We start from the raw sequence: 26,517 nt of genomic DNA, 5'->3' as shown, positions 1-26,517 counted from the left end.
CTCTGTACATATATCTGTACATGTATCTGTTTGAGTCCCTGCTTTCACTTGTTTTGGGTATCTGCTCAGATGTAGAATTGCTGGATCATGTGATAATTACGTGTTTAAGTGTTTGAAAAACCACTTCATTTCTTTTTATTGCTGAATAATATTTCACTGCATGGATAGGCAGCATGTTGTGTATCCATTGATCAGTTGAGAGTCACTCAGGTTGTTTCCAGCATTTGGATATTAGGAGTAATGCTGCTGTGCACCTTCCTGTCCAAGTTTTAAATGGATGTGTTTCCCTTTATAAGGTTTATAGACCTGTGAGTACAGTTGCTAGGTTACATGGAAACTCTAGGTTTCACATCTTGAGGAACTGCCAGACTGCCCACAGCATATTTATTATACATTCCTGAGGCTGTGTGTGAGGGTTCTGATTTTTCCATTTCCTTGCAGACAGCTGTTGTTGTGTGTCTACGTGAAGACCGCCATCCTAGTGGATGGTACCTCATTCAGACTGTGATTTGCATCTCCCTAATGGCTCATGTTGTTGAGCACCTTTCATGTGCTGGTTGGTCATTCGTATATCATCTTTGGAGAGCTGCCTATTTATATCCTTTTGCACACTTTTTAAATTGGGCTTTTTGTCTTTATTTAGAGTTGTGAGACTTCTTTATGAGTTCTGGATACAAATATTTTCTTTCTATGGATTGTCTTTAGCTTCTTGATGGCATTTTCCTTTGAAGCATGAAAATGTTTAATTTTGGTAAAGTTCAGTTTTTGCATTTTTTTTCTTTGCTGTGCTTTTGGTGTCATATCAGTGAAGGCTTTGCCTATTGCAAGATCATGAAGATTTAATACTTGGGTTTCTTTAAAGTTTTATAGTTTGAGCTTATACTTACAAGTCATAATCCATTTTGAGTTAGCTTGGGTAGGACTTAAGGAAGGAATCCGACATCGTTTATACGTGGTATGTAGTTGGCCTAGCATCATTTGTTGAATGGCTGATGAAATAAACTGCTTATTTTTTCTTCTACATCAGTTGCATTCTTGTTTGACTCAGGGTCACTGGAAGTTGATGAACAACGTGCTTGCACATAATATGTCAACTTCTGTTTTAAACAGGGCATATTACACGTTTGTAAGCTTGCATATGCATAAAGAAACTCTGAAAAGGTACAGTAAACATAGTTTTAATGCAGAGGAGATGAAATAGGGCAAGGGAGAGACCTTTGACTTGTGTGTATGTGTGTCTGTGCTGATCATAAACATTTTGAGAACTTTGACTTTCTGAGTCGTGTGAAAACATTACCTTTTCAAAAAGATTAAGTTAGAAAAAAAAAAGGAACAAGTTAGAGTAGCTGTGAGAGGTGCTCTACATTCCTAATCCTAGCAGTCGTTATGAATCACTGGCAGGACCGGCTTCGTAATTGCAGACCCCAGTGCAAAATGAAGATATGAGACCCCTTGTTCAAAAAGGAGGAACAAGTACTGTTAAAAGGACTAAAATATATAAAACATGTTTTATACAAAATATAAAACATGTTTTATACAAAATATAAAACATGTTTTATATAAAATATAAAACATTGGTATGTTTAACTGTCTTGGTGTTTTTTTTATTTGCTGTTTAAGGACACGTTTCTTCAAGCATGGAATACTTCTCTCTCAGGCATCTGTGCTTCCATTGGGCCCATCATTCAACTCCTGGTAGACATATGACCCCACAGGGGTATGCAGCCTGCATTCCAGGATGTGCTTGGTGTTCAGATGGGCAAGGGGCGAAAAGCCATCCCTCAGCTCCCACCTCCACCACCACTGCGCACTTGCTAGAGAATACAGCTCAGCACTGTCAGCCCAGAGTGGTGAAGGTGCTTCTGTGCTCCACCCTGAGACATCAGGGGGTCCATGTCTGATACCTGGTCTTCCCTTTGCCCATGGCAGGCCGCACTGGGGACAGGTGTAAGAGTTGCTAGGCAGGGATGGGGAGGAGCAGATGGGGCAGAGCCCAGGGCCTACGTACCAGTTGGCAGGGAAGCAGGGAGCCAAGAACCTTTCCAGAAAGATGGTGGGAGATAGACCAGCCAAGAGCCAAGACCAGACCAGACAGAGTGGCCAACCCACATACCCCATTGTCCCATCAGACTTCATTTACAGAACATATATTCAAAGATAAAAGTAGAATTTCAGTGGGGTAACCACTGAGCATTAAACTCCAAAAAACAGGGCCCTTCTGAGAGTGGGACCCAGTGCACCCTTACTGGGGAGCTCCCTGTGTTGCTGGACTAACAAGTGGATTACTTATCCTGGGCCCTTCCCATCTCCTCCATGCTCGGCTCCATTCCAGTGATGTTCAGTAATGCAGTCTTCACTCTGCTATGCGTGTGTCACAATCTGGGCCCAGACTTCAAAGGGGTGAAGAAAGGATAGGTGAAAACACAGGTATAAGTACTATATCTGACAACAAAATATCCCATTATTTAGTGAAATCTAAGAATGTTATATAAGGGGGCGCCTGGGTGGCTCAGAGTGTTAAAGCCTCTGCCTTCGGCTCAGGTCATGATCCCAGGGTCCTGGGATCGAGCCCCACATCGGGCTCTTTCCTTGGTGGGGAGCCTGCTTCCTCCTCCTCTCTCTCTGCCTGCCTCTCTGCCTACTTGTGATCTCTCTCTGTCCAATAAATAAATAAAATCTTAAAAAAAAAAAGTATGTTATATAGGTGAGGAGAATGTCAAGAATACTGTAAAACTATAAAATACATACAATGGAATATGATTCAACCATAAAAAAGAGTGAAGTTCTGACACATGCTACAACATGGATGAAACTTGAGAACATTATGTCACAAAAGGAGAAATTTGATGCAAAAGGAAAAATATTGTATAATTCTGCTTTTATGAAATATTTAGAATAAGCAAATTCCTAGAGACCACAAGTAGATTTGTGGTTGCCAGGACCAAGAGGAAAGTAGAATGGGGAGTAACTGTAATGAGTATGGGCTTCCTTTGGGAGTGATGAAACTTCTGGAACTAGGTGGTTTTGATGGTTCCACAGCCATGAAAATATACTGAAAAACACTGAATTGTATTCTTTAAATGTGAATTTTATGATGTGTGAATTCTTTCTCAAAGAGTAAGGCTAATGCTTCAGAAGTCTGTCAAAAAAATCATCTTTGATTTTGGAATAATAACATGAATTAATTAAAAAGAGTAGGTTAAAAAGAGCTTATGCTTGATGTGAAATATGTATATTTTGCAAATGACTGTGTTTATTTTTCATAAATTTTATTGAGGATCAGATAAGCCTGAAGAGCTGCCATTTTAAAATGTGATAAAAGTCTGAAGGCATTATTCAGAATGCCTGTGGTGTCAATTATTCTTTGACATATTTCTAGCTACAAGTGATACTTATCATTGGTAAATGAGAGGAGAATTCATTTAGAATTTCCCTTTGTCTAGTGACGCGTACAAACTTTTCAGTAGTTTCGAGGTGTTTTTCCTTAAAGAATAAGTAAAGATAGGACTGAAATTTGAAAACACCTTTTTTGGGATCGTAGGCAGCATCATTAATACTGAAATAACACTAGCTGTTTCCGAGAGAAGAGTTTTTCTGAAGGGTGCAGTTGGCAACATGCAGTCATTGGTGAGGATTTTTACCTTGTACCTCAGCAAGTCGGCAGTTCTCTGAGAGAATTGAACTCTCTTCTGTAGTCTACCACGGAATGACCATGTTTATAGGTAAAAAAAAAAAAAAAAAAAAAAGCAAGCCCCAGCAATCTCATCAGTTAGACGGTTCTAAATTTTAACTCTTGTTTTACTCAAAATTGAAAAAAGATTCCATGCATCATATGCAGTTGAGTTGCTATAGCTTTTAGAATGGTTGAAAAAAATGCCTAATAGTGAGACAAGTTTCTGAAGGAGCTTTTTGTTCTTCTGTCTTCTGAACTTGATATTTCGTAGAATGAGCTGTTCTTAATTTTTATCGTCCTCGCACCTGTCACAGTATCAAACATGTTGTGGTGTTCAGTAAATACTAACCAATGACGAATCCTTATTTTATCAATTGGTATTAGTCAGATCCCTGGAAATAAACAGAGTATTTTGGTTGTTTATTCCTTTTTACAACTTTAAATATCCAGGCACCTCTTATAATTAGTTATTGTCTGGGCTGAATGCTGTTTTACACTGAGTATTTTGGGAAGAAGAGAACCAAGAATTTAGTTCTGTGGGTGGAATAATTGGAAGGGAAAATTTTAATTACTTTTCTCTGCGCAATAATATTTTGTTTAAGGCAGAACTTCTGATGTAGTGAATAATGAGTCCTTTCTATGCTACAGTTTAGGTAAATGTTCATTGTTCTAACACCAGCTTTTCTTATAAAAGAAAAAGAAATCAGTCAACACAAAGAAGTAGGAATCAATTAGCAATTCGTAAGGGTCAGGTTGACATTTGGCAGTAACTGATTTTTCTGTTTTCCTATTAGAATTTCTCAGACTGTAGTTAAGTCATTCTTCATTTATTACTTCAGGTTTCTTTCTTTTTGGTCATATTCTGCTGAGTCTTAGGTGTGGGTAATCTTAGAGATTTTTTTGGCCTTTTAAAGGTTTTGCACTTGTAAGAGTTTGTGATAGTTACTGCGGTTTTTCAGGATAGTTTTTCAGTTTTTCAAAGGGCCTTAATTCATTAAATTTCCTGAGTGTTCAAAGATGAATACATCACAGTGGCTGCCATCAAGGCACTCACAGTATAGAGGAGACAAGAGAGACACATGCAGGCTACTGATGTGCACAGTCTGCCGGGTGCCCTGTTGGAGGTATGTGAGGGGTATTCTTGGACCACAGATGAGCACACCTTATTCTCTTATTGCTCTGGGGTGTTGCTAATGATGAAAAGGCTTGTGCAGGTCAGGGAAAGCCACATAGAGCAGATGGGGTGTGCAGGAGGAGGAGGGATTCCCCAGGTGGGTGACAGAGAGCAGGGAACCCAGGCAGTAGGAACAGCATATGCACAGACACAAATGCTTTACACAAAGGAGCGCAGGCTTTCAGGGAAATACCTCGATTCAGCTCAGGTTCCATCCCTTGCTCAGGGGCTGTGGGAGAATTCCTTAGTGGCTCTGGGTTCAGATTTTTCTCTGTAGACTAGAGACAGTTTTTTCTAGGTTTGTTGGGTGGGTGGAATAAGAAAACGATCTTGGGGTGCCTGGGTGTCTCAGTTGGTTAAGTGTCCAACGCTTGATCTTAGCTCAGGTCTTGATCTCAGGGTCTTGAGTTTGAGCCCTGCATTAGGCTCCATGCTGGGTGTGAAGTCTACTTCAAAAATGGAAACAAAACAAAACAAAAATACCCTGAAAGAAAAAGAGGGAGGGAGGAAAGAAGGAAGGAAGGAAGGAAGAAGGGAAAATCTTTAGCTGTGTGGAAGAAAGAGTGGTAGGTATAGTCAGGTTAGAAGATGTGCATGTTAGGTAAGCGTTTTTATTTCCCTGACGGGCCGAACTCACCACCTACTTTTCTCCTTGCTGTAGGTGAAAGCCGCCACTGGAGAGGAAGTGTCCGCTGAGGACCTCGGGGGTGCCGACCTGCATTGCAGGTGAGACAGAAGCCCTTGTTACTTTCCAGGCTTCCAGGAATGAATGGATGACAGGCCTGTTGCTCTCTCGAAGAGAAAGTTTCATTATTTTTTTTCTAAGAGTTAAATTTGCCAGATCCAACCACAGTCGATCTGTTCTTGAGCTGCTGTTTCAGGGTTCAGTTCTTTGAACTACAGAGTTGAATTTCTAAGCTACAACACCAGCTTGTTCCTTATTTCTTCTTCTTCTTTTTTTTTTTTTTGGTAAGATTTTATTTATTTATTTATTTTGACAAAGATCACAAGTAAGCAGAGCAGCAGGCAGAGAGAGAGGAGGAAGCATGCTCCCTGCTGAGCAGAGAGCCGGATGCAGGGCTTGATCCCAGGACCCTGAGATCATGACCTGAGCCGAAGGCAGAGGCTTTAATCTCCCCTCGTTATTTCTTTTAATAGGAGGTTTCTCATTTCTTTAGTAGATATCCGTCCAGCATCTGTCATGTGGCAGACACTGTTATAGGTAGTCAAGATTATGAGATAGACTTTGTCTTTGACCTCAGGGAGCTTAACATTCTAGTCAGGGAGGTGGGCGATAAGTAATTACTATGATATAATGATATAAATGTGTATGTGTGATAAGGCCTGTAAAGAAGTATAGGGAGAGCATATGGAAGGTCGATCCACTGGTATGTAGGTGTTGACTGTACTTTTTGTTTTTTTGTTTAGAGATTTTATTTTATTGTTAGAGAACAAGAGTGGGGAGGGGCAGAGGGAGAGAGAGAGAGAATCCCAGGCAGGCTGCACGCTCAGCACAGGGCCCTTCTGAGAGTGGGACCCAGTGACATCTGCATGGAGCCTTATGCAGGGCTCGATCTCACAACCCTGAGATCATGACCTGAGCCAAAATCAGGAAGTTGGATGTTTTACCGACTGAGCCATCCAGGCGCAGTTAAATGACACTGTTAAATTAATATTTGTTAAGTGGATAACAGAGTGCTGGATGGTGAGCTGTGGTTCAACAACAGACCGCAGGAGAAATTGAAATGGACAGGCTTATTACTCACAGAACCTGGAGGAAGTACACGGTGTGCCTCCAGGGGCCAGGCCGGCAGCTCAAGGCAGAGCACACACAGAGGCAGAGCCTGAGCCCATTTTTTCTTAGGGTCTATGTTTGGAGCACTTGGGAGTTCAAGGGCTAAGACTACTTTAGTCAATTTAGAACAAAAGATTGGCATTTTGTTCTGCATTAGGTCTTATGCGCATAAGGCATCCAGGAAGGAACTGGGAGGTGGAAGGGCCTGTTGGTCACAAAGGTTGTTGGGGAAATCCGATCAGGACCTTGACGTGCTTGTGAGTCTGGGGCTGCTCTCTAGCACCTACGCCTGCCTGAGCGGGCTGGAGCTGGTTTCAGGCTCCTGTTGTCCCCTCAGCCACACAGAACAGATGCTGAGGCAGCCATACTGTGGAGGAATTTAGCTCACTCTCACGAGCGGGTGGATGTAGAACAGTTGGTTCTCTGCGGAGGGGAAGAGTCCGGCTTTGTGGCATCTGCCAGTGCCTCTGGTACAAAGTATCCCACTGAGGCCGATGGCAGGGTCCCAACAGGACACCACTGAGTGTGGATTCAGCAAGAGGTGCACACACTTGGCTCCTGTGAGTCAGCCCTGAGCTGGCTCCTGCCGGTCACTGATCCAGTCATGTCAGGTTAGAGTTCAGGGGTAAGAAGACCATCTACCTCTTAGAGTTTTGTGAGGATTAAATGGGATGATTTATGTAAATTGCTTGAAACAATACCTTCTTTAAATAAGGACCTAAAAATGTTAACTGCTGTTTTTCTTATTATTTTTTAAGATCTTATTTATTTATTTGACAGAGAGATCACAAGTAGGCAGAGAGGCAGGCAGAGAGAGAGGGGGCAGCAGGCTCCCTGCTGAGCACAGAGCCCGATGCAGGGCTCGATCCCAGGACCCTGAGATCATGACCTGAGCCGAAGGCAGAGGCTTAACCCACTGAGCCACCCAGCTGCCCCTTCTGCCATTATTTTTATTGTTGTTGTTTATCATAACTGGACCATTAAAGAGTGGATTTTTTTTTTTATAAAGAGCAACTAGAGGCGAAGGGAGGAGTAGGTATAGGAGTGGTGTTGAGGTTGGCTGAGAAAAGCTTAGCACGAGCCTGAGTTTCTGCCTGTGTGGAACAGAAGAACACTTACTTATTTATGCTGAGCACAAGTGTGTGAGTTGCCACGCTGTGTTCCTCTCTGATTGCACTGACCGTGGCAGGGAGATGGTGGTGCCGGCATTTTAGTCTGGAGAGAGGACACGGTAGAATGGGGTGTGAGTGGGGTACAGGCCAGAGTAGGCTGCCAATGTTTGTGGATGCTTAACGAGGAAATGAAAATAGTATTTGAGGAATATTAATTTAAAAAAATTTTTTGACTATTAAAAAAAGTTATTTGGTGCCCATAAAAGCTGTAGGCAGTCTATGCCAAGTCAGGGGTATAGGTTCTGGAATTCATCTTCTGCTTGCCTTACTACCCTTGTGACTGGACAAACTAGTTAACTTCATTGAGCCTCATTTCTTTACATGTGAAGTGAAGATGAGAATAGTTTCTACCTCATAGCACAGTGTCTGGTCCCTGGGAAGTGCCCTGATACCACTAGCTATGATTATTTGTAATAACCTGTTTAAAATCACGGGACGGTGATTAGGTGGTAATGACCTAATAGTAGTAATGACTTTTTTTTTTAACAGTCTGATAGAATTTACTAGTCATACATTGCTTTGGGTTTCATCTGTCTTTGTAAATACATATTTTAAACCTCTCTGATTAGCCATCCAAAGGAATTAATTTGACACAAAGACTTCTATAATACAGTGTCTCATCAAAGCTTTCCCTTTCCTGCTGTTTTGGTAAATACCAGGCAGTTTTTAAAAGAAAACATTTTATTTTAAATATTTCCTGATTTGGAAGTAGTGCCTTCTGCTTCTCTCTGCTTTCTGAATTATCACAGTGTATCTAGAAGTCAGCAAATATAGCTGGTATGATGTATGAAGCATGTAAAAGATACTGTTTGTTGTAAAATGTCATATTAAGTGAAAAAACCTGAAGGGTCTACCATTTGCGAAGTGTTGTAAGGCTATAGCGAGGAGTAAGCATGGTCTCTGCTCTCATTTAGAAACGCCCAGTCCAGAGGTGGAGAGTGCCCTGTAGTCACCGTGAGGACCCATTTCCAAGAAGTATGTGTGGAACAGAATACCATTTCAACAGATACCATTTCCAAGAAGTATCTGTTAAGGGTTTGGCATTTTCCCTAGACAAGACATCACAATTTAGATTGCTGCAGATTAGTCCTTATTCATAAAATGAACCAAAGTTCTGTTTTTTCAGGTACATATTTTTGTCTGTCTTTACCATTATTTTGCTTATTTATTAAACATTTTTTTTTTTTATTTTTAAGCCATCTTTACACCCATCATCGAGCTCAAACTTAAGACCATGAGATCAAGAGTTGCATGCTCCACTGACTGAGCCAGCCAGGCACCCCTATAGTTATTGATCGACTGATTGATTTTAGAGAGAGAGTGCATGTGTGTGTGCACAAAGGGGGAAGGGGCAAAGGGATAAAGAGTCTGAAGCAGACTCTGTGATGAGTGAGGGCCCCATCATGGGGCTCAATCCCATGACCCTGAGATCACGATCTGAGCTGAAACCAAGGGTCCAAGTCTCAACCAGCTGTGCCACCAAGGCACTATTTTGCTAATACTATATTATAGTGTCAGTATATCTAATAGAAGATAAAAAACCATCCAGTCAGAACAAAGCTAATAAACAGAGCAAGCCTGTGCTTCATTCACATTGAACTTGAGATTGAGCAGGAACTTCTGTGGCCCTTCTCGCAGTTCTGTTTTCTCTGAGGGACAGGGTCGTCAAGCCTCTGTATGTTACCTGTGATGACTTACTCTTAAGGTGTAGCTTTGTAAGGCTGCGGCCTCAGTGGTCTCCCTGCAATGAGAAAACATAGCTGGCACCCCCACTAGGAGCTCGGTGAATTACAGATGCTTTATTGTTACGGACTACACCTGTGGCTGTTGAACTTTATCATACACAGTTTTGTTTGAGGTGCTTGCGATGAGCATTCAGTAGAAGTCCTCGTCAGCAAGACTCTGCGGTCTAGGTCTAGAAGGTCAAGATTGAGAACTAGAACGTGCGGATTCTTACACAGCTACTGGGGGTCCTAGGGCAGGGTGCTTAATTTAGGTAGACATCAGTGTTTCTTGTTTGTAAAATAAGGGTAATACTGTTCTGCTGGGCACATGATGAGAATCAAGTTGGAGGACATTTATTAAAGTGTTCTGGAAGTAAAAATGATGTTAGCCTTAGATGAGAGAAGATCTTTAGGGTTTAAGACATTTATTTTCCTTTTCCCTGTTCTGATTACTTTAGTGTGCTTTACTCCCTAGAAAGTCCGGAGTGTCCGACTACTACGCTTTGGATGACCATCATGCCCTTCACCTAACTAGGATGATTGTGAGGAATCTAAATTACCAGAAGAAATTGGATGTGAGTTGGTTGCTTTCTTGGATCTTTTATTTTCTTCAAAAGCCTTTTGGCTTATGGGACCTTGAATAATGTCTTCAAATAGGTTAATGTGGTTGTTTTATATTTCTGCAGGTTACTGTAGAACCTTCTGAGGATCCTTTATTTCCTGCTGATGAATTGTATGGAATCGTTGGTACTAACCTTAAGAGGCACTTTGATATTAGAGAGGTGTGTGGAGTGGAGCTGTGAGCTGTAAACCATGCTGTCAGTCTCTCTATATGCGTATCTGTTTTTTTAAATACATTTTTAAAATTTAAATTCAATTAATTAACATTTATTATTGGTTTCAGAGGTAGTGGTCAGTGATTTATCAGTCTTGTGTAACACCCAGTGCTCATTACATCACATGTCCTCCTTAGTGTCCATCACCCCTTCCCTCACCCTCCAGCAACCCTCAGTTTGTTTCCTGTAGTTAAGAGTGTATCCATTTTTAAGGTGAAATGTTTAGATACCTTCCTGCCTAGAGCCTCCTACGGATTTCAGTAGGGAGTGACATATAAGGGAAAGATTTCTTACTAGAAGAGAGAGGGGGATTAAAAAAACCTCTCAATGGGTGGAAAGTTTTCATTGCACAATAACGAAGCTTGCTTTGTTCATAAATAGGACTCCCTAATGCTGTGCACATGAGGAATGATGTAGGCAACTTCATAAATTTCATCTATTTCTTTTTAGTGCTCTTATTTTGGAAAGTGGAGAAAATGTCAGTAAGTTGTGGAAAGGAAAAAACATACCCTTTTTAGATCAATATGACCTTAGCAGAGATTAGACTCTTGATTACATTCAAAGACGTAGCTGTGGTTACAGATTGCTGACATGGTCTTCCTTGGTCTAGATTGATAATTTTTAGTGTTTGCGTATAGCATGTAGTCTTTTTTTGTTCACTATCCGTTTATGATTGAATACTTTTTAAATTAAGAAATAATCTTACTGTCAGTTTCTGTGCCTTCGTATTTATTGGTTTTCCCATTGACTATAAAACTATCATGTGCTAATTGTGAAAAATTGTAGAAAATGCAGAAAAACACAAGATTGCTTATAATTATACCATCCAGAGAAAGCAGTCAATATTTTGCTATTCTGGCTTAATGTATACGTGTACATTTTTATGTAGCTGTGATTGTCTGTGCATGCAAACATACACATGTGTATTTTTAAAGTTCTTTCTCTAGTTTAAATTTGAACACTTCTCCAATATTTATAAGTTCTTCTTGAAACCATTTCCATGGCTATGTCCTATTTGCTATAATGATACCTGGTGACATGGTCGGCGCTCAATAAATATCTATCTATCTACTGATAGATAGATATCTTAAAGATTTTATTTATTTGTCAGAGAGAGTGTGCATGCACAAGCAGGGGGAGTAGCAGGCCGAGGGAGAAGCACGCTCCCTGCTGAGCAGGGAGCCCGATGTGGGACTCTATCCCAGGACCTTGGGATCATGACCTGAGCTGAAGGCAGATGCTTAACCCAGTGTCCCTTAGTAAATATTTCCTTTGCATGAATTGATGAATGTACGATCCCACCTGTGGATGTGCACAGCTATTTACTGAGGCAATACCCTATATTGGAGGGTCTTAACATTCTGGATTTTTATGAAGCTTCCACTGGTATTTCACTTTAGCAAGGTGACTTGGTTTACTGTAAGTTATAGAATTAGGATTTTAGCTTGCCTTTTCCATTAACAATAGGCATAGACAGTCTGATACTTACAATCTGATAAGTTTGAGAAATGAGTTGTTGCGGATAGCCAAGTTTTCTATATGGGTAAGAATTCATCCTGTTAAGCATAAATACTTTTTTTCATTTATGCAACAGTGTTTATTGAATGTTTGGTCTGTGAAGATGCTGTTTGAGATGCCAAGTGTACAGAAATGAGTAAAACAGACGCCCATCCAGGCCTTCGTGATAGTTCCATTTCATTTAAATGAAGGTCTTTCTACAAAGATAGACTTTTGCCTTCTTTTTTTTTTTTAAAGATTTTATTTATTTGAAACAGAGAGAGAGATCACAAGTATGCAGAGAGGCAGGCATAGAGAGAGAGAGGAGAAAGCAGGCTCCCCGCTGAGCAGAGAGCCCGATGCGGGCCTCGATCCCAGGACCCTGAGATCATGACCTGAGCCGAAGGCAGAGGCTTAACCCACTGAGCCACCCAGGCACCCAGACTTTTGCCTTCTTAAATAGTTTCCTGGACTTTCTACCTTTTGCTGATTTATAATGATAATGTATTACGTTTTTCTATAACTGCAAGTAAGTCTTATATGGAGGTCTTACTAGTATATGGAGCTAGGGGATAGCACTGAAATGCTCATTGGAAAACCTGGCTTGTAGTCCTTGTTTCCCTAATCAGTGGTACTGGGATTGGACCTCTCTGGGCATCGCTTTCCACTTCTAGAAATAGGTATAGTACCAAAGGATATGTCTGCTTCCCGAAGTGTGAGTCTTTGTGAAGTTGAGTTAATACATCTTATGTGGCTGGGTGGTGGGTATCATAAAGCAAATAGGAGATAGTTTCATAATAAGTGGCCCTAGTTTGCTGTGCTCTTTGAGGGGCTTTATTTTTGTGTGAAAGAATGGTAGTTGTTTTGTGTTGATTGTGTTTTAGAAGGTACAGTTTTGGAGCTACAAAGCATTTAGGACAGATAACTTATATTCCCATTACATTATCGGACCTTTTAGGAAAATAAAAAATAATTCCAAGTACGCTCTTACTTTTTGGAAAGAATGATACTGGGAGGCATTCACTTATTTCTCAGCCTTTGCATGTTACAAAACAAGGCTTTAATGTGGTAAACAGGGAAAAGGAAGTTTGGACTAGAAAGAAAAATGGTGTGTATCATCTAAAATAGTTTCTGAAGAAATTTGGAATCTGTTTGGAACTCTTTGAAATGGTCTTGTTGTATATGATGAGTCCCAAGGATAAACTATTTCATAATGACTCCTTTTAGATTAGATATGTATATATGCAGGATCAGATTCAGAATCAAGGAACTTTTATTGAAGTCTTAACAATAATAGCTACTTTTCAGTGAGGGCCAGGCAGTATGCTTTAGTTAGCACTTTTTAGGTGTTATCTTTTTTTTTTTTTAACTTTTTAAGGTTTTTATTTAAATTCCAGCTAGTTTTCACAGTGTAATATTAGTTTCAGATGTAGAATCCAGTGTTTCATAGTTTCCATACAACACCCAGTGCTCATCACAAGTACCCTCCTTAATCCCCATCACCCATCTAGCCCACCCACCACCCACCTCCCTCCATTAGCCTTCAGTTTGTTCTCTCTATTGTTAAGAGTCCCTTATAGTGTTTTTCCCCTCTCCCTGTGTTCATCTCTTTTGTTTCTGAAATTGCTCATATAAGTGAAGTCATATGATACTTGTCTTTCTCTGACTAATTCACAAAGCATAATACACTCTAGTTCCATCCATGTTGTTGCAAATGGCAAGATTTCATTCTTTTTGATGGCTAAGTAATATTCCTCTCTCTCTGTGTGTGTGTGTGTGTGTGTGTGTGTGTGTGTATGTGTGTAATATCTTTATCCATTCATCAGTTAATGGACATTTGGGCTCTCTCTGTAGTTTGGCTATTGGAGATAATATTGCTGTCAACATCAGGGTGCATGTGTCCCTTCAAATCAGTATTCTTGTATCCTTTGGGTAAATATCTAATAATGCATTTGCTGGGTTGTAGGGTAGTTCCTTTTTTTTTTTTTAAACTTTTTGAGGAACCTCCATACTGTTTTCCAGAGTGGCTGCCTCAGTTTGCTTTCCCATCAGTGGGGTAAGAGGGTTCCCCTTATTATTTTTTTTATGAGACTGATGTGTTACCTACTGTACTAAGAGGTACCTTATTATTACTTTTTTAACCAGATGAAAAAACTGAGGCTTAGGATTTTAGGTAATCAGTCTATGCCTCTAGTTTCTCAGCAGTAGGCCTGGGAGTCAGAGCTGGGTCTTCATCTCAGCATTATTATTTTTTTAAAAGATTTTATTTATTTATTTGACAGAGGGAGAGATCACAAGTAGGCAGAGAGGCAGGCAGAGAGAGAGGGGGAAGCAGGCTCCCCGCCAAGCAGAGAGCCTGATGTGGGGCTCAATCCCAGGACCCTGAGATCATGACCTGAGCCAAAGGCAGAGGCTTAACCACTGAGCCACCCAGGTACCCCTCAGCATTATTTTTTTAGGCTTATCACATCCTCACAACTTTTGTGAAGTCTCTCTTCACTGTGAGAACTGAGACTTTATCCAGGACACGCAGATGCTGTGCGATCCCTTCGTTTGGAGGCTAAGTCTCCCTACTCTGAGCCTATACCATGCTTTGTGGTTGAATCCCGGACCCTTTGCCAATCTTTTGAGCAGCTCCTTAAGTTCTGAGTCCAGCTCCCAGCCCTAATAGTCTCTGTGCTTCTCTGGTCTGTAACATGGTACCGTAGCTCTTACTGTGTGGTATAAAACCAGGGCCCGGACTAATGTCAGGGCCTTAACCACACATAGAAAGTGAAAATTCTAGTGAGAAGACTCTCTAGGGTGAAAGGCTATGAAAGTGACAACTTGACAGTGAAGTTGTTTCCCTTATGAATAACTTTAATGTAAAAATTGTTTTGTAATATAATCTCTCTGGAATATTGTTATTTTTCTTCTTAGGTCATTGCTAGAATCGTGGATGGAAGCAGATTCAATGAGTTCAAGGCCTTCTATGGAGACACATTAGTTACAGGTATAAAGGCAAAGAATCGAAAATATGAGCATTTTCTTTCTTAAGATTTTGTTTTTAAGTAATCTCTACACCCAATGTTGGGCCCGACCTACAACCCTGAGATCAAGAAGTCCTGTGTTCTCCTGACTGAGCCAGTAAGATGCCCCTGAACATTTTCTATTGCTTTAAAAATAAATGAGCTCATGTCAGAAGGTATTGATGTACTTCACGTGAACTTTGTTACTAAGAGTGGTACAAGTGTGTGGGTCTATATTCAAAAGTTGTTTTGTGAAGGTCATGTGTAGCTGAATGGCTTCATAGACCTGGGGTTTGTAACGATGACAGCTAGATGCTGTGGTAAAGGCCCTTGTCTGAGACTTGGTGGTCTTCACTCTATAAAAAGCTTCTGATTGGGCCGCCTGGGTGGCTCAGTCAGTTAAGTATCTCTTGATTTTGGCTCAGGTCATGATCTCAGGGTCATGGGATCAAGCCCCATGTCAGAGTCTGCACTGGGCATGGAGCCTGCTTAAGATTCTCTCCCTCCCTCTCTATCTGCTCCTTACCCCACTTCTCTCTCCCTCTCTTAAAAAGCTTCTTATCAAAGCAAAGTTAGCAGAAATATTTGTAGTTCTTTTTGTTTCTCTGGATAATTTGTAATAATTTTGGAAACTTCAGCACTGTTTCCATGGTTCTGTAGTCTTTAGTTCTGCTAGCAGGTTTTATATGGTGTTAAGCCTCCTAGAAGGACATTAAGTGTGTTACACCTTCTCGTAGCCTCTGTGTAGGTCTAACGTTGAATCTTGTAAATACTAGATTGAGAATACAGGACAGAAAACCAAATCTGAAAACAAAACAAAACAAAACAAAACAAAACAAAACAAAATAAGGCTGTTTATAAAAGTTCATTTGTTCATCTGAAGTGTTGAGTTTGTAGGCTTTTGAAGAAAAGTATTTGAAACATAGATGCTAGACCCATAATAATCTGTCTTGGACAAATGACAAAATGAATTCTGTGAATTTTATTTGGTCTTTTGAAAGCTAGAAAATATAGTAAGTCACCTGAAGACAACATATCAGAGTAAAAAAAAAAAAAAAGGAACTCACTATAAAAATCCAAATTGCAAATATACGTTGAGGCTTAAGGATGAATCATACTTTTCTTCTGGGTTGATTTATGAGCAACAAAAGGGTTCACACTGGGAGTGGAATTTATGTTTTTGTATTGAGGTGTTTAAGTGATTAAGAGCTTTTTGTTTGATATATATTCAGGATTTGTGACCAAATAGTTCAGGATGTAACCTCTTGTGCAGCGGTTTGAAACAAGTCAGAGCTGTTTTCTGCTTCTTTCCCCAAAGACATACGGGCTGTCCTGTTCATCTCTTTTTATGAATTTGCCCCTTACTTGCTAAAAGACTTGTGGTACCTTTGTCCCCTAGGATACTAAGGATAACGTAGTTCCTGTATCCCTTCCTGACTGTACTGGATTTCAGATAAGACTAAGGAAAGGAAAGGGATTTGAGAAAGAGAAGAGGGGCTTGGGGGCTGGTGAGAGGGGGAAGTATTGGGGAGAGGGAGAAGGACAGATTTTCTGAGGATCAGGTTCTCTGGCCCCTCTGAAGAGTTTCCTCCTGCCTCCGCACTTGCCTTATGTAGGCCCTAGTAGTTTCTCGGACATTTTGCTTTCCTGTTTGGCTCGAAGGAATTTGGTGAAGGCACTTCCTCTGTGTCCCTAATATGGTAGGGTATGTGGCCTACTTATCTGGTGCTGTGCCTGGAGATCCCAGGCCAGGTTAGGGTTGAAACTCTAAATAGCTCACGGGGCAATATACCTTAGGGTTAGTACCACACTGCTGAAAGATGTGCTAGGTTCCTAGCTGTTTTTGTGGGGTGAGGCTGAACTCTGAGTGGATTGCTCAACCTCTGGGGATGGTCACCCTTCTGCATTTCCCTCTGTAAGTGGCAGTGCCATTTAAGATGGATAGCCTAGGCTTCTGGCTGGGGTTTTAGGACTGAAAGACCAAGAAAACCAAGGCAAGCCAGAGTAAAACAAATTTTTTGAAAACAAAATTTTTAAAAACAAATTTTAACTGTTTAGTGTTCTGGTGTATCAGTAGGTTGACATTCTGTCTCATTCATTAATTTATCTTCAACGATTTTTCGAGCACCTGCTTTGTGTCACATACCAGAGATATCTCAGCAGTGGCCTGTGCATCTGGAGCTTGAAGACAGAGTCCGGTTCTGGGCACTTTGGTCGCATGCTTTCTTGGATCCATTTCAACAAGCACAGTTCATTGACTTTTGGGTTCCAAGTCTTTGACACCTATTTAGAGTCCTACGCAGGCTTGTTGAAGTTCACTCTTGGGAAGCTCTCTCTAGCCAAGTTTTTCAGGTTTGCAAAAACCTCCTGAAATTACCTCAGGTGTCTCCCTCACATAGTCTTATCCTTCCTTTCCCTCTCCCTTACTTCTCCATTATGTCTGTATGGATGGTGGGTGTTTGCAGTGGGAGCAGGAGTGGTGGTGAGAGCTTAGCTGCGTTTGTTACTGGAAACTCACAACCCCCAGGCTTGACTGTGTTCCTGCTTTTGAAAGCAAGTCTGCTTTTGCTGAGTTTATCCCCTTACCTTGAGGGCTTGTCATCACCACAGGCATTTTCAGGTAAGCCAGTCACCTGAAACTGGCTTAGAGCTCTGAACGTGGGCCTTTTAAGAGCTCTCCATCTGTGATTCGTTCCATTTCAGAATATCCTCTGTCTGGTACCTAGTAGGGCACTTGGACATACACTACAGGAATGAATGGGTGACACTCTAACCCCATCATCTAACCAAACCAACCAGTCAGACAAGTGACAACTTTACACAGAGTGCATTCAAGGAAGCACAACACCCAGACTCCCGATAACCTTTGAAATAAAACATTGTGACCCAAGCTGTTCTGTACCCTGGACAAAATCTCCACATTTTAACCTTTCATGTGAAGTTAAGGAATGTATAACTGTCTATTAGCTGTGAGTTAAAAGCCCTCTGAAATACATAATTATTTTTTTCAATTTTCTTTTGAGGATTTGCTAGAATATTTGGATACCCTATAGGTATCGTTGGAAATAATGGAGTTCTCTTTTCTGAGTCTGCAAAAAAGGCAAGTACTGTGAAACATGTTTCAAGATTTTCCATTTTAATTTAAACATAATTGGCTTTGAAGGCCAAGTAATGGATGAAAGTTTATTACATAAAAGCTTTAAATATTTAACCAGATGCCTCAGGCAGAGCATTGTGTACATGCATGTGAACATATGTGTGTGTGTGTGTGTGTGTGTGTGTTGTGTGTGTGAGTGCTTGAACAGTTTTTATGGAGGTTTACATTAACCTGTTTTATCTAGAGCACTATTTTTGTTTTATTTTTATTTTAATTTTTAAAAATATTTTATTTATTTATTTGTTAGAGAGTGAGAGAATGAGCACAAGCAGGGGGAGCAGCAGGCAGAGGGAGAACCAGGCTCCCCGCTGAACAGGGAGCCTGATGTGGGACTTGATCCCAGGACTCTGGGATCACAACCTGAGCCAAAGGCAGACGCTTAACTGAGCCACCCAGGCATCCCAGCTAGAGCACTATTTAAAAAATCCAGTGTTTTAAGACATTATATGTTAATAAAGAAATATCTAGGGTTTTAAAAAGTTCTTACAAGATACATGAATTATAAATGCCGTGGATGACATGTACATAGCCTAAGACTCTGAGAATGCTTGTCTTGGAAGTGTTTATATCCTGTTTTCTCTTAAAGTGGAAAACTCAGGAATTATCTTATGCTCAGGAATTCCCACTGACAAGCGGTTCTTCTCTTCGTTTCTTGAGTGTCACTTGCTGTTCCGCATGTTAGTGATACTTTACCCCTCCAGCTGCGTGCCGGTGATCACACAGGCAACTGCAAAACAGACGCGCTACCAGCACAGTCACATGTCCCGTTGGCCGTTGGTCCGCATGGTGTGTTGTTACCAGCCAAGCTCAGGGCGCTCGTGCTTAACACTGACCCCACGATGGTGTTTGTAGGATGCACGACGGGTGCAGATTCCTTACCCCCTCTTTAAAAAGATTATCTTCTTTGCTGTTAGGGGGCTCACTTCATCCAGATGTGCTGCCAAAGGAATATTCCTCTGCTGTTCCTTCAAAACATTACAGGTAAGAAAATAGCTTAATCGGTTTTGTAGCATCATTCCAGAGCTGCACTGGCCAGTATGACTCCAGTATTGGACAGTATAGACCTAGAATACTTCTGTCATAGAGGAAGGGTCTAGTGGATACTCTTTGTAGGGTAAGGGTTAACCCTTCATGAATCAAGTAGATGAGAAGTTTATCCATATTTGGATGAAGCAGTTTCTGAGTTCCACATATCACAGTCAGATGGCCTCCCTTTGCCCGTCCACAGGCATACCTGCCCCTCCAGCAGCAGGACGGCTGTGTTCTCTACCAGGAACACTCCCTGATCTCACTCTGAGGGCGTTGTCTGACCCATCGTCTGTCTGCTAGCACTTTGTTTTCCTTAAAAGATTTCTAGCACATGCTATGGTTCACCCTTTCCCTCATCTTTTCCTGTCTAGTTAATTCTGCCTGAAGTGATATATTATAAAAGGTTTGTTCACTGCTTTTCATTCCTGAACGTGAGTCTGGGGATTTGAGTTTACACTCCACAAAGAATGGTATGCTCAGTATCATCTCTCTGGATTTCATGTTTCACCGATGATCATAATAGGGTGGATGCAATGATTTTTGAGGTTTTTTTATGATGGTAGATTTCTTTTTCTTAGAATTCTAGGATTCTACTATTTATATTGTATGTTGCACTTAGATATGTTGGTTAGCTGAAAACCGCCCCCCCACCCCATCTTCTAAGTGACGGTGGTTATTTCAGGGTCAAAGGAAGGAGGGCTTTTATATTAGTTGTTAGAATCAAGCAAGCCTTCACAAGAAAAAGGAGTTTGGCTCATGGTGGGCAGCAGGGCTTTAAATAGCCCTGTTGCTAAGACATGTTTATCTGGTGTTGCTCTTAAGTTTATGATACTTGGTTAGATGAGTTTTGAGAGGTGTTCTATCCAGACAGCTGCCTGAGGGGGTCCTATGCGGCAAGCCTGGTAATAGGGCAGCTAAAAAGGATTCTGAGGCTTCACTAGTCCTGGGACCTTATTTCTAATAATGGTTCATGGTTTCTTAACCACCAATAGAGCAAACCTTCTTCCTGAAAGATAGACCTACATTTTTGGTTTTTGGTGTCTGTTTGGGTGGGGGCAGAGAGCCGAGGTTGGGTTTGGTTTTGCAACCTTGCATTTGAGGGACTTGTTGTGACATTCATGGAGATGTGTATGCAGAAGGCAGTTGAATAAATCTTGAGAACAGAAGACGTGTGTTAGCTGCAGGTGAAAATGTAGGCATCGTCAGAATATGGGGATGTTATTTAAAGTTGTGGGAAGAGATAAGAACACCCCTAGAGAAGAGAAGAAGGCTCAGGGACAGTCTTTGAGTAACTCTGATTTCTTTCATAGAGATGAGAGTGGAGGAAGGAAGGGAGCACGATGATGTTGTTTCTAATGCTGGGAAGGATTAGAGAAAGACAAGTGAGGTGTCATAATCTTTTTCAAGGTGGAGTCATCTACAGGGACTAGGGAGGCGGTGGGGTTCTGGGTGAGGAAGCAGAGCTTGAAGATAGCTGCTTCTTGAGATGGCTACTGTGGAAGGTTTCACGGAGTCAGGACAAGGCAGTAAGGGGAGCTCTGAGCTATGTGAGGGCCCTGCTTAGAGGGGTCCCAGGGAAGCACATCACGCCCAGCAAGCGTGAGGGCTGTCCTATCAGTACCACTGTATCCGTAGCTCATATAGGCGTCTCATAGAAATTGAGTGGAATCGGATGACTTCATGGCTGGGGACTTGCAAAGCAAAAATAGTGACAGTTAGGCAAGTGAGTCTATGGGTGGGGAGGGAGCCACCTGAAGCCTGACTTGGGTTTTGTGAGGGAAGGAGGAATGCGCCCAAGGCCCAGAAGACCCAGTATGAGTACAGAGTGTTTTCAGCAGAGCTGGGAGCTTGAGGTAGTAGAGGAAACCTGTAATTGTGGAAAATTTTTCCATCTTGCTATTGAGTCACTGGCAGGAGCTCTTGGCATCTATGAAACATTCGTCTTTAGTTCCTCAGAGGTGTAAAGCAGCATTTCAGAAGGAGCAGTTTCTGTATTGAAGCAGGTCCGTGAGTACTGGAGGCCTCACAGTTGGGCTCGCCACAGCCCTTTGTCTATAACTTGCCAGGTCACGTGCTTTCATCACCACATTGCTGTTCTGAGAGCTTTCTTGAAGATAAGTTTCTTGCATCTTTATCTCACTTGAAGATCTTTGTGTGCATCCAGATGACCCATTCTAAGGGAAATTTTAGAAGTGATTAGGAGCAATTTTATTTGATCTTTTAAAGCACACTTTTTGGGAGATAGATTTCACATATAAATATGTTGTTACAGTGAGAGGCCTTATAATAAAATATAGTTGGCAGGATGTCCTTCAAATACCATGTTGGGCTTGACTTCTGTACATAAATCCCATCATCCAGAGGCTTTTTTCTTTCCTTTCTTTTAGGATTTATGGTTGGTAGAGAATATGAAGCTGAAGGGATTGCCAAGGATGGTGCCAAGATGGTGGCTGCTGTAGCCTGTGCCAAAGTGCCTAAAATAACCATCATCATTGGGGGGTCTTACGGGGCTGGAAACTATGGGATGTGTGGCAGAGCATATAGGTAGGTGGTTGTCATGGTTTTCTCTGAAGGAATCACACTTCAAGTCTAATATGGTCCATTCGTTATGGGTTTATTTGAAACACAGAATGTCATTCGCACATCTTGATCAGTGATACCATAATTTGTATCATCTGGAGGAGTGAAATGAAGTTTAAGGCAAAACATGCTACTTGGAAGATATATATCCACAATGGGAATCAGGAAATATTTTGAAATGGCTGGTAACGAAAATACTACATGTCATAAATTACGTGATGCAGCCAAAGTCTTGCTTTGAGGAACATGTATAGTAGATGTAAATATATATATATATGTATATACATATACATACATATATATATACATATATATATATATGTATATATATATGAATGAAAAGAAGGACAAAAATCAATGAGCCAGCTCAGGAAGTTCACAGAAGAACAGCATATTAAGCACAAGAAAAATAGAAAACAGGACATTATAAAGATGGAAGAATCAGGGAAGCCCAGAGTTGTTTGGTTTAAAAAGGTTAGCAAACTTGATAATCTCCTAGTAAAACTAAAAAATGAAGCAGCAAGGCTTTATTTTATATCAGGAGTGGAAAACAGGACATGAGCACAGGTAATAAGGGGATATTTTGTATGTTTTTAGGCCCAGTAAATTGAGATCAGATGGAAAAATAAAATTTATCAGAACACATCACAATCACCTGGAGAACTTAGAAATCCTACTCTGTTCAGGCCACACCTCTGGAAATTAGCCTGGGGTGGGTTTTGAGCATGGTTTTTAAAAAAAGAATCCCCTAGTAATGCACAGCTAGAATGAAGAACTACTAATTTAGAAGATAAACACAAGTCTGTGAAAATCTCTGTGTTGTATAGTGAATTAACTTGATCTTTTTTTCCTTTCTCCCCCCATAGCCCAAGATTCCTCTACGTGTGGCCGAACGCTCGCATCTCGGTGATGGGAGGAGAGCAGGCAGCCAATGTGTTGGCCACAGTAGCAAAGGACCAAAGAGCACGTGAAGGGAAACAAGTAAATGTCATTTCTTCTGCTTCTCTGGTTTGGCTTTTACCACTGAACACCCTGGAGGCAGGGAGCAGTGCGCCCAGAACCCCTCGGTGTTCATAGGTCAGGGTCTCACCCCAGGGCCTGGCTTCACTTAGAAGATGCTGACTTCGAGCAATATTGATTTGTATATGCTCTGTCCCTCTTCTTAAAGCCAAGTAATTTGAGGTCCCTTCTTGTAATTTTTCCAAATTTCCAAGAAAACGCTTCGGAAACTATGCCTGTGAGGGCCCGAGGCATAAAGATACTTGGTTCTTTGTCATTTGCAGTTAGTGAGATATAAAGAAATGTGATTTAAAGAAATGTGATTTTTAGGACTGAAAGCAGCAGATTTTTTTTTTTTTTTTTTTTCAGTTTCTCCTCAGATTGGCTTTGAGTGGGAGGGCTCAGTCATCTAATTGAGAAATGAATAACATTATACTGTGCAGGGATAAGTGGAGGAAAACAGAGAGGTCACTAGCTGCTTGATGAAAGGCAAATCAGCAAGCGGCTGCTTTTAGTTTTGCTGCATGTTAATAAGGGGCGCTGGAAGGGATTAATTTTTAGGTCTCATCAGTAACATCAAACAAAAAAGGACTCCACAGGGTACAGTGTGCTCCCAAGCTCCAGAGAAAATTGATATGACTCAGAAAAAATGTGGTTCTTGCCCCTTGCAGAGCTGACATTCTGGGGGCTGACGACTCACAGTCTAAGGGTTGAGTGAACAACAAGGTAATTTATCAAGACAAATTCTTCACTGCGGGTTTTTAAAATGGATCCTTTTGTGTGTGTCTCAGAGATTCTTCCGAAGTTTTGCATTAGTTTTTTTTTTCTTTTTATGAGAGAGAGAGTGCACGCATGCGTGAGTGGGTGGGGGGAGCGGCGCAGGGGTGGTGGCGGGGCAGGGGGAGAGAGAGAATCTCAGCAGCTTCTCTGCCGAGTGTGGCGTCTGACTCAGGGCTCAGTTCCATGACCCTGAGATGATGACTTGAGCCCAAATCAGGAGTTGGAGACTTAATTGATGGAGCCACCCAGATGCCCCTTCACTAATTTTTATTAGTGAGAACTTATGAACGACTATTTTGTGTAAGCACCAAGCCTTCAGATGACTGGTGCGTGTTCTTCGAATCGTTCAGGTGCGCTGTTGTATCGTAACAGGGCATAACATGGAGGAGGCCTTCCTTGAAGGCTCACTTTCCTGCCATTTTGGGGTCATCTGATCAGCTGTCCAGTTGGTGGGATGGGGATAAGAGAAGCGTGGAGGGCGGGCCCTACCTCCCTGAATGCTTTTCATGCGTGCCCCATGTTCTAAATCATCTTTTCCAAGGAGCAGGAACCCTGCACACCTAAAACTGAGGTTTCATATTCACTTCAGTACCAATTTGTAATAAAGCAAAATGAAAGGTTTATTTGTGTGTGTATGTTAGGGGTGGCAGGGGTATGAAATTCTACTGGATACATTTTTTTAAAGATTTTATGTATTTATTTAGAGAGGGAGAGAGTGTATATCAGGGGAGGGTGTGGAGGGCAAGGGAGAGAATCCTCAAGCCGACTCCACGATGAGTAGGGAGCCCCTTTGGAGCTCAGTCTCACAACCCTGAGACCATGACCCCAGTCAAAATCAAGAGTCAGATGTTTAAGCAGCTCAGCCACCCAGGCTCAGAGGACAGGCACCTGCCCCTCTACCTGATATTTTGAAGACTTACTCCTTAACTCAGTGGTCTCTTACGAGATAGTTGTTCTTTGGTTAATTTGACATACAGATCCATGGATTTGTCTGTTTTTATAAATGAAAGGAAAGTACAGAATTTTAGTGGTTCTCGCTCCAAATTCTTTTTTTTTTTTTTTTAAGATTTTGTCTATTTATTGGACAGACAGAGATCACAAGTAGGCAGAGAAGCAGGTGGGGTGGGGTGGTGGTGGGGAAGCAGGCTCCTCGCTGAGCAGAGAGCCCAATGTGGGGTTCGATCCCAGGACCCTGAGATCATGACCTGAGTTGAAGGCAGAGGCTTAACCCACCGAGCCACCCAGGCACCCTCTCCCTTCAAATTCTTGACATAAAATAATATTAAACTATGAAAGTACATAAAAGAAGGTTGAATTTATTTGAAATAAGTCATTTGTTTTTGGTGTGAAATACCTTTTTTTCCCCAAAGATTTTATTTATTTATTTGATAGAGACACAGCAAGAAAGAGAACACAAGCAGGGGGAGTGGGAAAGGGAGAAGCAGGGAGCCCGATGTGGGGCTCAATCCCAGGACCCTGGGATCATGACCTGAGCTGAAGGCAGATGCTTAACAACTGAGCCACCCAGGCGCCCCTGAAATACTTTTTAAGTTGAAAATACTTTTCAGGCTTACAAAATTAGTTTGCATAAAGATTTTTACACCTGAATTATCACTTGTTTCTGGCAATACTGGTGGGCAAGCCACTAAGTTTTTAATTAGGGTAAAACATCTCTCAGCAATTTGAGTTTATTCAAGTTGTGGTTGTTGTTTTACCCCTTTAAGCTTTAAAATTTTTTGAATTTGGCTCTTTTGAATGAAAATTCCCTACTTGTCCACCTTCAGCAGAAGCTGCTAAATATAAGGTTACCCTTTCATTACACTGTGTAATTCACATCCATTGTTGGACCCTGCTAGATTACACAATGATACCCTTGGTTTTGAACTTTATATTGAACAGCTTCAGAATGTCTCTGATAAGGGAGGTGTAATGGTGCACCGGCGTGGCACTCCCATCTCAAGTGAGATCATGTGTGTGAAAGCATCTCTTGTAATCACTGTTATATCACCATAAAGATGTTGGTTGTAACATCATTACTCACGAAATGCTTGCCCCTTTATTCATGAGGTTCTCTTGATTGGATCTCTTGTTTTACTGCAATAGACTTACTCATGGTCCTTTTTCTTTCAGTTCTCCAGTGCTGATGAAGCAGCCTTAAAAGAGCCCATCATTAAGAGATTTGAAGAAGAGGGAGACCCTTACTATTCCAGTGCAAGGTGGGAACCAGGGAATGACCACCTCCCTCATGTGCTCAATCTGGGCTGTGTGGGCGGCAGCCTTACAGAGATCTGGGTGGTTGGGTTGGTCCAGCTTTCATGGGAACCACAGCAGAATGTTCAGACACACTGAATTTCATATTGTTATCTCTATAATGGGAATGTCTGCTGAAATATCACCCCCTACTTCCAGGCTGGGCTGTGCATCCACCACCATTGGTCTTGATTCTGCAACCGTCCCCCCTTTCTTCCTTATCCCAATTATAGGGGAAGTCTGGGCCTACAGGGGCTGAAAAGTTGAAAAGTTAAGAGTTACCTGGCTGTGTCATTTTTAGGAATTTGTTCTTTTACCATTTTTGCTTCAACATGTGGATTCCTGTCATTCCACTCTCTTTGACTATTTCCTGTTTACCCCACTTTGAACATGAGATTGGCTGGACACTCGTTGGCATTGCTAACAAGTGTGCGTGTGCATTCCGAAGGAGATTACTCACAGCCAGGGTCTCTGTGTCAACACCAAGTAATCACCTCACACGCCATTGCAGCTCTTGGTTCTGTTTGTTTCTTACCCTGCCTAATGAGGTAATAAATGATCATGGCCTGCCCGGCCTGGAGACGGGCTGGCGTGTGTGCCTTCAGACCACTGTTTTCAGCAGCTTTAATATTCTTCATTTGGAAGAATAATCTAAGCTTCCTATCCTCCTCTTATCCCTTGGGCAGATGGAATAAAGCAAGTAACTGTTTGTGTCTTTTAAAATTAGGTTACGCTGTGATTTATATCATTTACTGGTGAAGGCAAACTGGAGAGGAAGGAGAGAAGAAAATAACAAATTAGAATTCATTCAGTCATCCGAGCACAACTTCTGGGACAGGCGCT

At 41.5% G+C, this 26,517-nt stretch overlaps 1 protein-coding gene across 2 annotated transcripts in view; it reads left to right on the top strand.

The window, feature by feature from the left end:
- Positions 1-26,517, top strand: part of MCCC2 (methylcrotonoyl-CoA carboxylase 2) — a 68,522-nt gene that overhangs the window by 38,637 nt on the left and 3,368 nt on the right. For both annotated transcript variants that reach the window (XM_032848859.1, XM_032848850.1), the window contains 9 exons: positions 5,509-5,573; positions 10,014-10,113; positions 10,225-10,320; positions 14,791-14,863; positions 17,903-17,979; positions 18,951-19,017; positions 21,453-21,609; positions 22,512-22,626; positions 25,555-25,640. In XM_032848859.1, the coding sequence (XP_032704750.1) occupies positions 5,509-5,573; positions 10,014-10,113; positions 10,225-10,320; positions 14,791-14,863; positions 17,903-17,979; positions 18,951-19,017; positions 21,453-21,609; positions 22,512-22,626; positions 25,555-25,640 (836 nt within the window). The remainder of the gene's footprint in view (positions 1-5,508; positions 5,574-10,013; positions 10,114-10,224; positions 10,321-14,790; positions 14,864-17,902; positions 17,980-18,950; positions 19,018-21,452; positions 21,610-22,511; positions 22,627-25,554; positions 25,641-26,517) is intronic.

The sequence above is a fragment of the Lontra canadensis genome, unplaced genomic scaffold (assembly GCF_010015895.1).
Source record: "Lontra canadensis isolate GAN:19392208 unplaced genomic scaffold, GSC_riverotter_1.0 scaffold4, whole genome shotgun sequence".
NCBI lineage: Eukaryota > Metazoa > Chordata > Mammalia > Carnivora > Mustelidae > Lontra > Lontra canadensis.
This window is presented reverse-complemented; position numbering and strand designations above follow the sequence as displayed.